Below are 17,273 nucleotides of genomic sequence, written 5' to 3'. Positions count from 1 at the left end.
ATGGTTACTGATCGCCGGTGGCTGTGAGCGCCACCCTGTGGTCGGCGCTCGCAGCACACCTGCATTTCTGCTACATAGCAGCGATCAGCAGATCGCTGCTATGTAGCAGAGGCGATCGCGTTGTGCTTGCTTCTAGCCTCCCATGGAGGCTATTGAAGCATGGCAAAAGTTAAAAAAAAAAAAAAAGTTGAAAAAAATGTTAAAAAAATAAAAAAAAAATATAAAAGTTTAAATCACCCCCCTTTCGCCCCAATCAAAATAAATCAATAAAAAAATATCAAATCTACACATATTTGGTATCGCCGCGCTCAGAATCGCCCGATCTATCAATTAAAAAAAAGCATTAACCTGATCGCTAAACAGCGTAGCGGGAAAAAAGTTTGAAACACCAGAATTACGTTTTTTTGGTCGCCGCGACATTGCATTAAAATGCAATAACGGGCGATTAAAAGAACGTATCTGCACCGAAATGCTATCATTAAAAACGTCATCTCGGCACGCAAAAAATAAGCCCTCAACCGACCCCAGATTACGAAAAATGGAGACGCTACGAGTATCGGAAAATGGTGCAATTTTTTTTTTTTAGCAAAGTTTGGAATTTTTTTTCACCACTTAGATAAAAAATAACCTAGTCATGTTAGGTGTCGACGAACTCGTACTGACCTGGAGAATCATAATGGCAGGTCAGTTTTAGCATTTAGTGAACCTAACAAAAAAGCCAAACAAAAAACAAGTGTGAGACTGCACTTTTTTTGCAATTTCACCGCACTTGGAATTTTTTTCCTGTTTTCTAGTACACGACATGCTAAAACCAATGATGTCGTTCAAAAGTACAACTCGTCCCGCAAAAAATAAGCCCTCACATGGCCAAATTGACGGAAAAATAAAAAAGTTATGGCTCTGGGAAGGAGGGGAGTGAAAAACGAACACGGAAAAACGAAAAATCCCATGGTCATGAAGGGGTTAAAAATATAAAAAATATATATAAAAGTTCAAATCACCCCCCTTTCGCCCCAATCAAAATAAAACAATTAAAAAAAAATCAAACATACACATATTTGGTATCGCCGCGTTCAGAATTGCCCGATCTATCAATAAAAACAAAGGATTAACCTGACCGCTAAATGGCGTAGCGAGAAAAAAATCAAAACGCCAAAATTTTGTTTTTTTGGTCGCCGCGTCATTGCATTAAAATGCAATAACGGGCGATCAAAAGAACGTATCTACACCAAAATGGTATCATTAAAAACGCCAGCTCGTCACGCAAAAAATAAGCCCTCACATGACCCCAGATCACGAAAATTGGAGACGCTACGGGTATCGGAAAATCGCGCAATTTTTTTTTTTTTTTTAAGCAAACTTTGGAATTTTTTTTCACCACTTAGATAAAAAATAACCTGGTCATGTTAGGTGTCTATGAACTTGTAATGACCTGGAGAATCATAATGGCAGGTCAGTTTTAGCATTTGGTGAACCTAGCAAAAAAGCCAAACCAAAAACAAGTGTGAGATTGCACTTTTTTTGCAATTTCATCACACTTGGAATTTTTTTCCCGTTTTCTGTTACATGGCATGGTAAAACCAATGGTATCATTCAAAAGTACATCTCGTCCCGCAAAAATAAGCCCTCACATGGCCATATTGACGGAAAAATAAAAAAGTTATGGCTCTGGGAAGGAGGGGAGCAAAAAACGAAAATGAAAAAGCGGAAAAAGCTCCGGGGGTGAAGGGGTTAAGCTTAGTGTCTGTAGGAGGCGGACCTAGATTTGTTCCCAGATCCGCAGCTAATCCTTTTTTCCTTACAGGTATTGTTGTGTTTTAATAACAACTAGCTGAAGAGCCCGGCGTTGCCTGGGCATAGTAAATATCTGTGGTTAGTTATAGCACCTCACTTCTCTTATTTCCCATCACGCCTCTCATTTTCCCCCTCACATCTCTCATTATTTCCCTTACACCTCTCATTTTCCCCCTCACTCCTCTTATTTTCTCTCCTCACTCCTCTCATTCCCCCCTAACACTTGTCATTTCGACCTCACATCTGTCATTTTCCGATCACTCCACTATTTTCCCTCACTCCTCTCATTTTGCACTCACACCTTTTCATTTTCACCTCACACCCCTCATTTTCACCTCACACCTCTCATTTTCCCCTCAGTATATACATGTTTGTCATCTCCCTTATATGTAGTATACACCTGTATGTCATCTCCTGTGTATATATATATATATATATATATATATATATATATATATATATATATATACCTGTATGTCATCTCCCCTGTAAATAGTATATACCTGCTGTATGTCATCTCCTCCTCTATATACCAATGTCATCTCCTCTTTTATATAGTATATACATGTCATCTCCTCCTGTGTATAGTATATACCTGTGTCATCTCCCCTGTATATAGTATATATGTGTGTCATCTCCCCTGTATATAGTATATACCTGTCATCTCCTGTATATAGTATATACGTGTGTCATCTTCCCTGTATATAGTATATACCTGTCATCTCCCCTGTATATAGTATGTACCTGTATGTAATCTCCCCTGTATATAGTATATACCAGTGTGTCATCTCCTGTATATAGTATATACCAGTGTGTCATCTCCTCCTGTATATAGTATATACCTGTATGTCATCTCCTCCTGTATATAGTATATACCTGTATGTCATCTCCTCCTGTATATAGTATATACCTGTATGTCATCTCCTCCTGTATATAGTATATACCTGTGTCATCTCCTCCTGTATATAGTATATATGTGTGTCATTTCCTCCTGTATATAGTATATACCTGTGTCATCTCTCCTGTATATAGTATATATGTCATCTCCCCTGTATATAGTATATATCTGTATGTCATCTCCTCCTGTATTAGACCGCATTCACACGTTATTTGGTCAGTATTTTTACCTCAGTATTTGTAAGCTAAATTGGCAGCCTGATAAATCCCCAGCCAACAGGAAGCCTTCCCCCCTGGCAGTATATATTAGCTCACACATACACATAATAGACAGGTCATGTGACTGACAGCTGCCGTATTTCCTATATGGTACATTTGTTGCTCTTGTAGTTTGTCTGCTTATTAATCGGATTTTTATTTTTAAAGGATAATACCAGACTTGTGTGTGTGTTAGTGTGAGTTTCATGTGTCAAGTTGTGTGTGTTTAGTTGCATGTGGCGACATGCATGTAGCGACTTTTGTGAGGTGAGTTTTGTGTGGCGACAGGCGTGTAGCAACTTTTTGTGTGTCGAGTTGCATGTGACAGGTTAGTGTAGCAAGTTGTGTGCAGCAAGTTTTGCGCATGGCGAGTTTTGCGCATGGCGAGTTTTATGTGTGGTGCGTTTTGCATGTTTTGCAACTTTTGTGCAAGTGGCAATTTTTCCGCGTGTGCAAGTTTTGCGTGTGGCGAGTTTTCCATGAGGTGAATTTTGCATGAGCCTAGTTTTACATGTGGCAAGTTTTGCGCGTGGCGAGTTTTGAGCGGCGACTTTTGTGTTTCGACTTTTATGTGGCGAGGTTGGTGTATGTGTGGTGAAATGTAGGCTGAGGGTGGTATATGTGTTCAAGCACGTGGTAGTGTGTGGCGCATTTTGTGTGTGTGTTCATATCCCCGTGTGTGGTGAGTATCCCATGTCGGGGCCCCACCTTAGCAACTGTACGGTATATACTCTTTGGCGCCATTGCTCTCACTCTTTAAGTCCCCCTTGTTCACATCTGGCAGCTGTCAATTTGCCTCCCAACACTTTTCGTTTCACTTTTTCCCCATTATGTAGATAGAGGCAAAATTGTTTGGTGAATTGGAACGCGCAAGGTTAAAATTTCGCCTCACAACATAGCCTATGATGCTCTCGGGGTCCAGACGTGTGACTGTGCAAAATTTTGTGGCTGTAGCTGCGACGGTGCAGATGCCAATCCCAGACATACACACATACACACACACACATTCAGCTTTATATATTAGATTTCTACAAAATATAAACAAGAGAGAAAGCGGCGCTGGTTTTTGGTGCAGGGTATAGAAAATCTGCCGCGAAATATAAACAATCACCACAAGATTGTAGGAGATACCAAACAGTAAAAAACATATACCGTATATATACTTCGCGCTGATATACCCGATATTTATACACACGAGTAGGTGTATTGTAATAGTGCACTAGATTAGATGATAGTCCATATCTAAAAGATAGTCTAAGCGCTAAAGTCTGCAGTTTAAAATCAATACCTTTGGGGGTAGAAGTAGATCATGTCACATGCCGTGACATGATCTACTTCTACCCCCAAAGGTATTGATTTTAAACTGCAGACTTTAGCGCTTGGACTATCTTTTAGATATGGACTATCATCTAATCTAGTGCACTATTACAATACACCTACTTGTGTGTATAAATATATTAGATTTCCCTTTGTCTTTCAGATACAGTTTCAGGGAAACGGTGTAATTTCTCACTCTGCCTTCCCATATTAGGTGGCTGAGCGAGCAGTGTGGTGTCTCCCACATCGCAACTCTCAGGCCCGCTGGCAGGACTTTATCCCCTGCCACCTTCACGGGTGCTCCAGGGTTGATTCCGGTGGCCAGTCCTTGCCATTTCCCTCCTCACCCCTCTCCTCGGAGAGGGCTGAGCGGAAGATGGTGGTCATCAGCGGTGGCCTCCCCCTTGTAAGGGGTTGATGCCATCTTCTGCACCGTCCGGAGATGATGCGGGAAGAAGGATCCCAGTTTCCAGTGACCCTCACCCTTCCTGAGGGCTCCTGATGTGATCCTCGTCAGTGAAGAGGGATTCGGGACTCACCTTTTACAGGTATGTCCTTTTCTCTGTCCCTGGCAGCTACCTGCCTGCCTCACTGTTTACGCGCGGAACGCTGCACAGAACATAACGTCACTGAACAACAACGGCCATCTTTTCCTCAGCTAGTGCTTCGTTAACGCCCTCCGCATATTTATCACGTGCTTTTCTCCCTATCAAGGGGCCTCCTCCCCCCTACCCGGTGCATTCCTCTGGCGGCACAGTCAATGGAGGGGCCCCTACTCCCACCAGACGCAGACTAGGACCTTCGTTTACCGGCCCTGCCACTGCGGGTGCCGAGACTGCACATAATTCCATGTCCAGCTCAGACTGGTTATTTTCTCTCTTCACAAGGTCTTAGCTCTCCCAGCTGTAGCCCTAGCCTATTACTTATGCCTAATCTCAGGGAGGCCCATTCCTGTCCCTATAATCCACAATGCTTTTGCCATCCGTACAAGAGCAGTGGCATTCAGATAAACCCTCTAACACCTTGGATGAGAGCAATCACATCCTTCCGGAGTGGGCTGTTGCCAGGTCACAGTCGTTCTCAGATCTGACCAAACTCTCACAATCCCTGGTCCTGGTCCGCCCTTCACGTTTGTCTTCTGCCACCAGTGCTCCGAACACCTCTCACGGTGATTCGCACGCACCTGACCGTGACCTTCACAGGTACAGATCGCGTACAAAGCAAAAGAACCGGCTGGTCCCTCTACTTTATCCTGGATGCATTCCTCATCCCATGCCCCTCGGAGGCGGTTTTTGGGTCGGATATGGATTCCCAGTCTGAGTCCGATACGGGCCAGACCTGATACGGACCAGACCTGAAAGATGCAAGATATGCTCATTAACCTCATCTTGGCAAAATACCAAATTTCTGAACCTACGGGAGGATGAGGCTCCTGCTCACGAGCATTCCGATACTTTCAAATTTTCCCTGATCAGGGAACTTGTCATCACTATGTCTAAACACTGGGAACACTCTGAAAAGCGCCTCCCAGGTAGGAGGAAGCTACACATCCTCTATCCCTTTAGACCAGGCCTTCTTGATAAATGGGCAGAATCCCTAAGGTGGATCCGCCTGCTTCTCGCCTGTCTTCCTAGACAGCCTTGTCTCTACTGATCAGTGCATCCCTTAAGGATTCTACAGATAGACAGATTGAATCCTTGGTTAAGTCAGCCTTGGAGGCAGGTGACGCCCCTCTCTCTCTGTCCCACATTTGCCTACACCTGGGTGTCAAATTCCATGTATGTCGGGGCAAGAATACTTCAAGGTATTCTAGCGGCCGCTCCTCCGGATGGGAGGCCAGCAAATATATCGTGTCCGCTCCCCTTTTTATGCGGCTGGTTGTTTCTTCACGACTACCGGCAGCATCGTTTCCATATGTCGCATTCTCTGGCCTCACTGGTTTTGCCTTCAAAGTCTCTAGATCTTTTGGATCCAAGCTGGATCAATAGTTTCGGATGCCACTGGCGGGGAAAAACGCCTCGCTTTTCCGGTCCAAACGTAATGTCCTTTTAATAGGAAAAGGTTGCTTCAACCTCAAGAGAGATAGCAACTTCCATCTACAATATCGACCGTTCTTCTCCCCCAGGAAGATGTTTCCTTTTGTTTTTTCGCCCGTCAAGACATAAGTCGCAGGCCCCAGCAGTTCTTCAGGCAGTCTTTACCTGCCATTCACAGAAGTGATCGTACCCGTCCCCAGGAACGTACTGTTCTCGGGGTTCTATTCTATTCTTTCTTAGTCACGAAGGAAGGCAGAACACTCCTCCGATTTTAGTCCTCGAGCGGTTTACCGGTCACGTTCAGTCCTGTCTCTTCAGGACGATGTAACTAAGTTCGGTAATCACTTTCATGGACTCGGGAGAATTTTCCTCACATTCTTGTTTGTGTTTAGCTTCAGAGGCTCCTATGATGTGCGATCCAGGAGGGTCCTTATCAGTTCACAGCTCTCCCCTTCATCCTAGCCTCTGCTCCCAGACTATTTATGTCATGGCAGCGATCAGGGTCATTCTTCTATCCAAGGGATTTTTTCATATTTCCCTACTAAAACGATCTTCTGATCAATGAGTTGTCCCGCTGAGACTGCAAACAGAGTCTTCAGTTTACTCTACATATCCGGGTCCATCTCAGCTAGATTATAAACGGAGAAAAGTCCTCCCTCACCTTTGCTCTATACTAGTGTTTCTAGGTATGAGTTTGACATGACCCAAGCCAGTCTCTTCCTTCCAAAGGAGAAGGTTTTTCATCCCTCTACCAGGGGTTTCTGTACTCTAAAGCGATCAGCTTCTCTTCTCCTATGGTCCTGCATAGGAGTTCTAGGGGAAATGGATTGTCGCCTCGGAAACCGTTCCTTTTGCCCAGTTCCATGCCCGCCCCCTTCAGCGGGCTCTCTGGTCGTCTCCACGGACAATCCTGTGCTTCTTCCTCTCAGAGTGAGGCAGTGTTTCATCTGGTGACGCCGTCGACATCAGTTCTATAAAGGAAGTTCCTCTTTCCTCTCTAGTGGCAGGTTTTTACCAACAACACCAGTCTCATCTTTTGCGGAACCGTTTTTTCTTCGTGTCACAGCGCAGAGCCACTGGAACACCCAAGAGAAAATGCTACGGCCGGGGTTTACATAAACCGTTAAGGCGGTACTCGCATCAAACAAGTGAAGTCAAAGTTAACAAGGATTCTGCGAGAGGCAGAACATAATGTTTCCGCCATATCAGCCATGCATATTCCGAGGGTAGAAAACCGGGCAATCGATTTTCTGAGCCATCTGGGTCTCGCTTCGGGCAGCCAATGGCTCAGCCCCTCTGTCTTCATCCATATATGCTGAAATGGGGCTCTCCGGACGTTGCCCTCGTGGCGTCTTGGATAAACCATAAGGTTCCTTGGTTCGTAGCCAGATCCCGGGACCTGCTAGCCACCTGTTGCGACGCTCTAGTAATATCATAGTCACAATTCCATCTGCTCTCTCCTTTTCCGTCTCTCCCCTCGGCCCGAGAGTTGTGAAAAGGATAAAGGAAGAAGGGATCCCTATATTCCTGTTACTGTATCTTCGGATTGGCCAAGAAAGGCCCGGTGAATATGTTCATAGACGCCCCTTGGAAGCTTCCAGTCTGTCCAGATCCTCTCTCTCAAGGTTCCGTCTTCCACCAGAGTTCATAGTCTCTGTCTTTAACAGCATGGCCGTTGAGGCCATAGTCCTAGAGGAGGCTGGTTTTTCCCCGACTGGTCATTTAGACCATGATTGGGACCGGGAAACCAGCATCCTTGAGTATCTACTACAAATACTGAAAGGCCTTTTTTTGGTTGAGTATGGACAAGGGTCTGGTCCCTATGTCCGTTTTCCGTTCATTCTTGGTTTTCTTCAAGGAGTCGCTCACCTGGCTCCTCCTTATTGTCCTCTAATAAATCCATGGGATTTTAATCTTGTCTTAGGCGCGCCGCAGCGCGCCCCTGTTTTAGCCCATTCAACACATGACATTTCTCTTTGTTCAATTATGTCCATCAGGACAGTTTCCAAGTTAGCACTCCTGATTCTATATCAGGACAATGTGGTTCTCGGGCCTGGCCCTTCCTTTCTTCCCGAGGTGGTCTTTTCCTTTCTCATTAACGAAGTCATTGTCCTTCCTTCTGTGTCTCTCCAGTCCATCCCCTGGAGAAGTCCCTCTACAAGCTGGATTCCGTCACAGCTCTCCGAATCTACCTTTCAAGGACTGCTCTCTTTCGTCAATCTGATTCCCTGCTCATCATCTCTGAAGGTTGCCTTAAAGGGCTCCTAGCTTCTAGTTTCTCTATTGCCGTGAGGCAGTCTGCTTCCAGGACAAACAGCCTCTTCCGACGGTGCAGTCTCCTCTGGGGCTGAAGGCTCACTCCGCCCTGCGGTAGGGGCCTCCTAGGCTGTTTGTCACCAGGATTTGGCTTTCCAGACTGTAAGGCCGCAACCTGGTCATATTTGCCATGCCTCATCTGATGCAGACCTGGGAAAGTAGGTGCTGCAGGTGGCGGTTTTGCACCGACCGACCTGAGCCCATTTATTCCTTGAATCTTCCTGTGTCCCACCCTAGGGACTGCTTTGGGACATCCCATGGTTACCTGTGTCCCCCAATTAAGCGATAAAGAAAGAGGGATTTTTGGTACTCACCATAAAATCTTTCTTGGAGCCTTCATTGGGGGACACAGCACCCTCCCTAACTGTTTGTACCATTAATGTGCCTTTGTTGTTTCATTGGCACATATGTGGTACCATTATTTGGTATGTTGTACCATTATTTGATCTATGTGTCGTCATGTTGGATTGGTACATATGTTGTACCAATATTTGGCCTATGTGCCTCCGTTGTTGGATTGGTACATATGTTGAGTTTTGGTTGCTTCTCCTACTGCTTTAACACTAACTGAGGTACTTCCTGCCTGTCGGTCGGTGTATATTGCAGAAGAGGAGCTATTTTCCTTTTTTTGCATAGTGTCAGCCTCCTAGCGACAGCAGCATACACCCATGGTTACCTGTGTCCCCCAATGAAGGCTCCAAGAAAGAGATTTTACCGTGAGTACCAAAAATCCCTCTTTTTAGGCCACGCTTAAAGCTGTGGATATTGGGGATAAATCAAATTGTTGTGGGTATTCCAAAGAATTGGCGTAGCACGTGAGAAGTCTTGGAGACAGGATTTGGAGGGTTGGGTTATTAAGGATGTTAGTCTTAGGTCATCAGCAGAACAAAGGGCACGGGTAGGGTGGTAGACTGAGACGAGGGAGGAGATGTAGGATTGTGCTGAACCATGGAGAGCTTTGTGGGTGAGAGTGATAAGTTTATATTGGACTCTATATCAGATGGGCAACCAGTGCAACCACTGGTACAGGGTAGAGGCATCGGTCTGGTGGTTGGAAAGGAATATGGTCCTCGCTGCTGCATTCAGGACAGATTGGAGAGGGGAGAGTTTGATATGAGGGAGACTGATTACTAGAGAGTTACAATAGTCCAGACAAGAAATTAGAGCAACAGTAAGAGTTTTTGCAGAGTCAAAGGTAATAAAAGGTCGAATTTTTGAGCTTTAGGTGACACGAGCAAGTGAGTGAATGGATGTTGGGGGTTAATGAAAGATCTGAGCAGTGATGGTCAAACCACGCAGAAATAGCAATAGAGAGCACAGGTAGGTTAGTGGAGGGAGGAAACAGTGGAGCTGTTCCTGTAACATTACCATTAATCTGCTACGCGTGAGTGTATCTCAGTAGTTGCATCTAAAAAAAAAATATGACCCATTTTGACAGGTCATCAAAGATTTCTAGTAGATTAGTGTGGTAGCGATAACAAGATGTTTGAGAGTTAAAAGTTGTATTGCTATTTGGGCAGAGATGGATGAAATTTTTTTATTTTGGCCCTATGTCTACCTTTTCTTAAATGCAGATGCAAAATCATTACCTAAATATGCAAGTGTGAATGAGGCCTTAAGCTCATCCATTTGTGTGACTGAGGAGAAAAGTCACAAATTTTACTGCAAATTTTGTTAACTGTTACATTTACTACTTTTCTCATCTAAGAAAATTAGGACTTTAATACTGGCCGGAGTTTGTGTGGTCAGATCTTCTTGGATGTGGAGAGCAAATAAATTTTTTTCCTCCAGACCCATAGACCTGAATGGCCAGTGGGATCCAATAATTGGATGCATGATGCAATTTTCTCCTCGGACCGACTGAGTCTGCATGGCCCCATAGAATGACAAGGGGAAGAGCGTTACCATCAAAATGACGGTTAGCACTCGTCCGATTTTTAGTCATGTGCACAAGCCATAAAGGGTTATTCTCATCTCAGCCTTTCATGGCTCTAAACTGTTACTCCTCCATTCTTGGCTGTGTCCTTTCTCTACCTCCTGTGGTCTGCACCTGGACATAAAAGGCTGAGATTGGAACAATCCTAGAGGTGTGCTCAGTTCATGAGTAGAGATCAGTGAATTTGCTCATTCGGCAAGTGATAGCGCTTACCGAATAAGCTGCAGAGGGAACCTGGCTTCCTGGATCACTCTGGCCGATCAGCTGTTCGGCGCTATAGATGCATGTGTTGCGGCTGTGTGACAGTCACACACATGCATGGAGGGCCTGTTTGTTAGGTAATCCCCGCATGTGTTGCAGCTGCGGGGACTTGAACATATTATTCCAGCACGCGGAAAATACTCTATTAGCACCCGAGCATGCTCGCTCATCACTACCATGACTTATATTGGCATACATGAGGTCCCGAGACCTGTGGTTTGACCAAACGTTGAGGCCACAAACAAGGGAGACTATGGTAATTTCCTATAGGGCGAGTGTTCCACATATTGTTCAGCAATTTCTTTGTTCCTTAACAACTACTGACATCTTGTAAATGATGGAACCGACTGTTTGCTACATGCTACGGTCAGGGTAACACTATTCTCCGTCTGTGGCCACATATATGAGCGGCTTCCTCTTACTATTAAATATTAGTGGCCATTTTCTTTTAGACTATCAGAAAAGTCACCTTAACGCTTGACTGATCTACAACTCCTTCTCAAAGAGGGTAAATCTACTGTGTCGCCTTTGCAGGAGATCAAGTCGGCTCATAAAATAGCGAAACAGTACTCGTCTATCCCCCAAATGTGGTCCCGATGCCTGTTAAAGCATTGCTACGGCCTGTGGTTTATATGTCTGCCGGCCTACGTCAAAGTGTGCCATTCTAAAGTGAGAGCCCTGCGTACTGCATACGACATCCTCCGGAAGATGGCGGCTAAGAAAATCGACTCTCCTGATGAGGTAAAACAGATGCAGTTGCATTTTTTTTTTCTCGTATGAACATGTGGACAGTGCACCATATGTTGTTATTTCAGTGTGCAGTGTAACCATCAGGTCATAGTTGGTGCCCATTGCCCATCCGTGTCCGTGTATTTCAGGTGTGCTATCGCGTTCTCATGCAGCTGTGCGGGCAGTACGGGCAGCCGGTGCTTGCTGTTAAAGTTTTATTTGAAATGAAGAAAGCCGGTGTGCAGCCCAACGCCATCACCTATGGGTACTACAACAAAGTAAGTACTGGTAGTAATGAAATAGAAACCTTAAAGGGTGTGCAGGGCCTGCATGTTACAGGGGTTGTCCACCCTTAGGGAACCTTTTTTTTTTTTTTTTTTATCAGTTAATGCCCCACTCCGTGTTTTTTTTTTTTTTTTTTTTTTTGAGTGGTGCTTTAAATGCAATTTCCCTGTCTCATACCCACCTGCCACCTTCATAGATCTCCAGTGTTGCTTCCGTCGGTCTCCAGCTGTCTACAGCTCCAGTGTTTCATGGAGCCGCAGATGTGGAGGTCACGTTTCTCAATACAAGTCTATGCTCATTCTGGCCTCAGTCTTGCAGTGAGAGCTTGTGACGTAGCTTTTAACTTCCGGCCACTCAGAAGCTGCACTCACAAGATGGTGCCACGGGACCAGAGCGGTGCTGACAAATGAGGAAGACGCTGGAAGGTGACTTTAACCGTAAGCCCCCTGCCCATGGTCATAAAGTGCCATCCAGCACTGGAAGAAAAAAAAAAAACACCCTGGAGTGGTGCTTCAAGTATTTGTATTTGGGGCTAAAATTTATTTTTGCTACTTGGTTTGATTTAAAAATTGTGCACCGTTTAGCTTTAACAGGCTCTTTGTTTCTCTGCACATTCAACTTTGGTGTGGTCTGTGGTCATAGATCAGTCAATAGGTGCCCAGAAAAAGACAGACTACCTGAATGAGCTCACTGATGGATACTCCGTTAACGCAGTGGGGAAACTTTTAATGAAACCTAATTGTAGAAATCATTTTTTAGCTTGTAAATAACAATCAAAAAAATGTTCTTTGGAAAAGCCATCAAGAATAGGTTGGTTTTTGGTCCTGCTCCTGCCACACTATGATCAGCATATTGAAGGTCTGCCATGCTTCTTTGGTTGTTGCGCCCCTTTCATTGGTTACCAGGCATGGCTGTATACGCCTTGTAGTGTCAGGGCAGCTCTCACCAGCACAGTACTATGCAAACCATTAGGACTGGGCTGCAGTAACCTCACAGCCACCACGAAACGTACCAATACAAAACGTAAAGTGGACAAGCTCTGTTATTGTATCGGAAAACCGTTTTTAACATTAACTTTTTTTTTTTTTCAATTTTTCTTTACCTGTGGTGCAATGTACAAAAATTCAATGGTAAATCCAAACATTGCCATCATGTTCTCCTGCAGTTTTCCAGTTCAGTATCTTCTGATTAGGTGAACTAGCATCATTATAGACAGCCTTCAAAATATGGGAGCTGGGCTTCAAGACAATAGAAGCTGTGGCAACGTCAGACATTTCTGGGGAAATGTAGTATCACATGTCCGCATGGAAGCCATTTATACGAATGGCCGTCTGTGTAAAACATAGATTGCCAACCTCTGCTAGAACCAGGACAAATGGAAAGATAATGGTATGGGGGGCTTCTAGAGATGCTGCTGATGACTTAGATAAGTCCTACTGGAGAGAGATGGCTCCATGTCTGAGTCTTGGAGACCGGCACATATTCCAGCTTATATTCTCATTAATATCTGTATAGTAATTCCGGGTATAGGTGCCCTAGCTGTGCTGCATGCCGCTAACCCGTACATTCCTTGTACAGGCTGTCCTGGAAAGTGTGTGGCCCTCGGGGAACCGAGGAGGTTATTTCTTGTGGATAAAGGTCAGGAATGTTCTTCATGGAGTCGCCCAGTTTAAGAGAGCCCTGAAGAAGCCGCACTCTGTAGCTCCACATGCGACGCCCTCAGGTAACTGCAGGAAATCTGTTCATACTAGTTAGGATATAGCAGTGACATGTCACAGGAGTGATCGGTCAAGGATTTAATCCCTGTTTTTCATCCATCCGTCCTCCATAGATAGCAGCGATCTGGACGCAGTTAGTCACGGCAGTATGGACAGTTCTATAGACATGAACGCCACAGATCAGCCATCATTCACCACAGACGTGACCAGCACTGACCCCACAGATGACCGATCTAGTACAGGTATGGGCCGCACACTATGCTGGGTGGATTGGGTTTGTTAACCATTGGCATGCTGAGATGATCACTAATGAGCTTCCTGGATCTGTAGGTGGTCAGTCTGATCTGGGATACAGCTCATTATCCAAGGAGGAGGTTCGCAGAGGAGCGGTGCATGATATACAAGAAGAACAGGAGGACTCCCGAGGCAGCGACTCCAGCTCATGTATGTTTATCTCACTTCTACAAATAACTGGCGACCTGCATGAGTTTATAGAGGTTATCTGCGATGCATAAAAAAACAAAAAACGTGGCTGCTTTCTTCAGGAAACAGCAAGATTGTTCATTGTTTGCGTTTACCTTCATTCTGACTCCTCTGTGTCCTGATTTAGTAAGCCTTGTATTTTAAGTGTCAGTTATTGTAAGACATCAGTGATGTGAATAAAGGGCATGTAGAAGATGGCTATGAAAGTGGTAAAGTGGCAAATGTGCCGAGTGCCCGCTGTCCACTGCCTCTGACCCGCAGCTCCGAGGGTAAATGCTGCAGTCCTGACTAATCGGGTGACGTGGAATTATCTAAATCATAGGCTTTTCTCATTCTTTATGCATATTTCATATTTAAAATGTTAGTCACACACAAATTCTTTTTCCTTTTTTTTTAAATGGACATCTAAGATTTGATATCTATTTTCTGTGTAGTGTCAGAGACGGAGAGTTCCAAAGGCAGCCGCGATGGCCTACCCCAGCTGCTTAGTCCCATTTCTCAGCCTGCCAAGCCCACATCCAGTATCGTTCGTAAAGAGGTCATAGCGGACAACGTGGCTGACACAGTCGCTGCAGGTAAGTAGAAGCCACGTATCCTACCGTGTAGTGACTATAGAGTGGTCAGCCAAAGACCCCAAATGCATTGGACTATTTTTACTATTACTTCTTTTTGTCTCTTTCATTGGAAAGCGCCACCTTAGCCTTGTCTCATGTAGTTTTCTACACTAAAGAGAACAAATCAAGACACCGGTACTAATCTGCAAATTACACTTACAGCTTCACACATTCAAGTTTCCGGGCCCCACATTTTTGTTTATATATGAGGCTGAATAGTATGGGTCCGGAGACCCCCAGCCAGTCCATAAATCGCAGTCTGAATTCAAACATTCAATCTTAGTGATTTCTTCCATGGTTTGTGAAATAATTAAAAAGTTGACAGGCCCTTTGAATCTGGTATTAGTGAGAACACGCTAGTCCCAGATTATCTCATGATCTCCATTTCCCCTTTAACAAATCTTATATCTTTGAGTCTGTCAGGTTAACCGTTCCATTCTGGTATTTGTCACTTCTATCGGCATCTGTTTCCTAAAAGCCTTTCGGTTTTCGCTTTTACACAACCTCTTACAGAAATGATTTTGTAAACAAGAGCAATGGCTTCTGCTAGTTCCCTAGTGGACATCTCTAATAATGCTTTACTTGTCCTCCGTAAAAAGGTTCAATTGTCAAAAATGCACACTCAATTCTTAGATCTGATTACTAAGACCTACACGGGTCTGTCTTTTTAATTGCACATCCAACGCACTTAAGAATTTCCATGAATTCGGTCCAAAATAGGTAAAATACTCATCTCTGGTCACAGACCTCTAAAATCTCTGAAGTCCCTCTATTGACATGCACTCAGAAATTTGGCATCTTTCTTCATCTGGAAGAGGGCAAAAAGCACAGCAGGAGCGGACATGCCATTAGTGCAACCTGCACAGCCGCTTTTGGGCCCAAGAGGTAATGGATTCCACTTCTACATCCAAAACAGCACATAGGGCCCATATACTGTTCATGCACAGGGGACCTCTCTGTTCTGTGTTCGGTCCTTCAGCACAGCTATTTTTTTTTCCTTGATCGTGACCACCATTCATAATATAAAGATAGCATTAGTAAATCATGGATTCCTCTGACTTTCATCCAATGTTTGTGGGCTTGTGAGTTTGCTAAACTTCACCTCCATAAATATTATTTCATGTCTTGATAACTAAACTTTGAAGCACTGGACTAAAATATTATATAAGCCAAGTTCAAAGAACTGAAAAGGTTAAAGTATGGGTCTTTTTGTGATATGGAGAATATTATATTATTGAAGGTACCAGAAATAAATCATGGAAACCCCTTGCTCATCTAAAGGCATATCAAAGTAAATCATTTATGGAATGCATTTCTCAATTTCAGGAAATGCAGCTGGAGTGCTATTTGCTTCCTCACTTGAAGACGGCAGGGAAAGGGAAATCTACCAAAGCTGGAGTTTACAGAGGAGGCGCAAGGGCACCATGGAGCCAAGTCTAGAAAAACAATTAGATTGGGGAAGTAACAGTGGACCGTACCAGCAGGAAAACATGGCAGGGTTACTGATCGATGTCACTGGCCGAGAAGAAAAAGCTGATAAAATGCTTCATAAACTAGGAGCTGATGCAAAGATACTCAGTGGAGCGCTCCAAAATAGTATTCCTCGGCCAAAGACCTTGGACATCAAAAGGGCATCTCCACGGAAGGAATCTGTGAATATGACCAAGGAGTGGAGTGATGATGAGTCTCCAGTGGGAGAGGAGGGGTACACAGACAAGGCTGACTCTCCTGTCATTTTTGACCTTGAAGATCTTGACAATGACGCTATGGAAAGCAAGCCAGTAAGGATCGGTGGACCAAAGGCAAATCGCGTAGAGAGGAGCATGAGCACAAGTTTATCGATGTCCGTGTTCCCAAGCAAGTCCGCGGAGAAGACAGATGTAAAAGTAGGATTAGATCCTCTATCAATGCTAGCAGCAGAGACCGAGCAAGAAGAAGAAACTGAGGAAATGGAAGACAAAACGCTCTTGACACCATCTGCTAAAAGGGACCTTGCAGAAGAGATTGAGATGTACATGAACAACATGAGCAGTCCATTGGCCAGTAGGGCCCCGAGTATGGACCTACAAAAGAACACCTCTGACCAGTACAAAAGCTCTAAAGCTATTCCACTCTGCCGACGCTCGAGTCTCCCCTCCACCCCTCCACAGGCACCTCGATTAACGAAGTCAAAAACTTACCATGTAAAGCGTGAAGATAGACAGCGTGGGCGGCTCTGGTCCTCTCCTGCCTACTCATTGGGAAGTCCAAAAACAGAGCACCCACCAGATTCCACAGTGGCAGTGATGTCGCCAACATCTTTTAACTTTGACACAATTCTTACACCCAAGCTTGATGTGCTGAAGAGCAGCATGTTCTCGGCTGGAAAGGGAGTCGCTGAAAAGGCCACCAAATGGTACTCAAAGATTGCCAACTACAGCGGCCCAGTGAAGGTAAGCCAATACTCTTATCTGTACAATATACAGCAGCTTATCCACCATGCTTACGGTTCCCAATTCTGGGAAAGTGTCAAGAAGGGTTGTAAGCTCACGTGTCATGCTTTAGTGATGTCAGGAGGGGTTCTAAGCTCACTTATTGTGCTCTACTGATGTCAGGAGGAGTTGTAAGCTCACATATTATGCTCTACTGA

At 44.6% G+C, this 17,273-nt stretch overlaps 1 protein-coding gene across 7 annotated transcripts in view; it reads left to right on the top strand.

The window, feature by feature from the left end:
• DENND4A (DENN domain containing 4A) overlaps positions 1 to 17,273 on the top strand; it is a 208,592-nt gene that overhangs the window by 141,571 nt on the left and 49,748 nt on the right. For all 7 annotated transcript variants that reach the window (XM_069766368.1, XM_069766373.1, XM_069766372.1 and 4 more), the window contains 7 exons: positions 11,350 to 11,556; positions 11,694 to 11,822; positions 13,408 to 13,552; positions 13,661 to 13,789; positions 13,878 to 13,991; positions 14,465 to 14,605; positions 15,971 to 17,076. In XM_069766368.1, the coding sequence (XP_069622469.1) occupies positions 11,350 to 11,556; positions 11,694 to 11,822; positions 13,408 to 13,552; positions 13,661 to 13,789; positions 13,878 to 13,991; positions 14,465 to 14,605; positions 15,971 to 17,076 (1,971 nt within the window). The remainder of the gene's footprint in view (positions 1 to 11,349; positions 11,557 to 11,693; positions 11,823 to 13,407; positions 13,553 to 13,660; positions 13,790 to 13,877; positions 13,992 to 14,464; positions 14,606 to 15,970; positions 17,077 to 17,273) is intronic.

Source organism: Ranitomeya imitator, chromosome 4 (genome assembly GCF_032444005.1).
Source record: "Ranitomeya imitator isolate aRanImi1 chromosome 4, aRanImi1.pri, whole genome shotgun sequence".
NCBI lineage: Eukaryota > Metazoa > Chordata > Amphibia > Anura > Dendrobatidae > Ranitomeya > Ranitomeya imitator.
The sequence above is the reverse complement of the archived record's forward strand: the minus strand, read 5'-3'. Positions and strand labels throughout refer to the sequence as shown.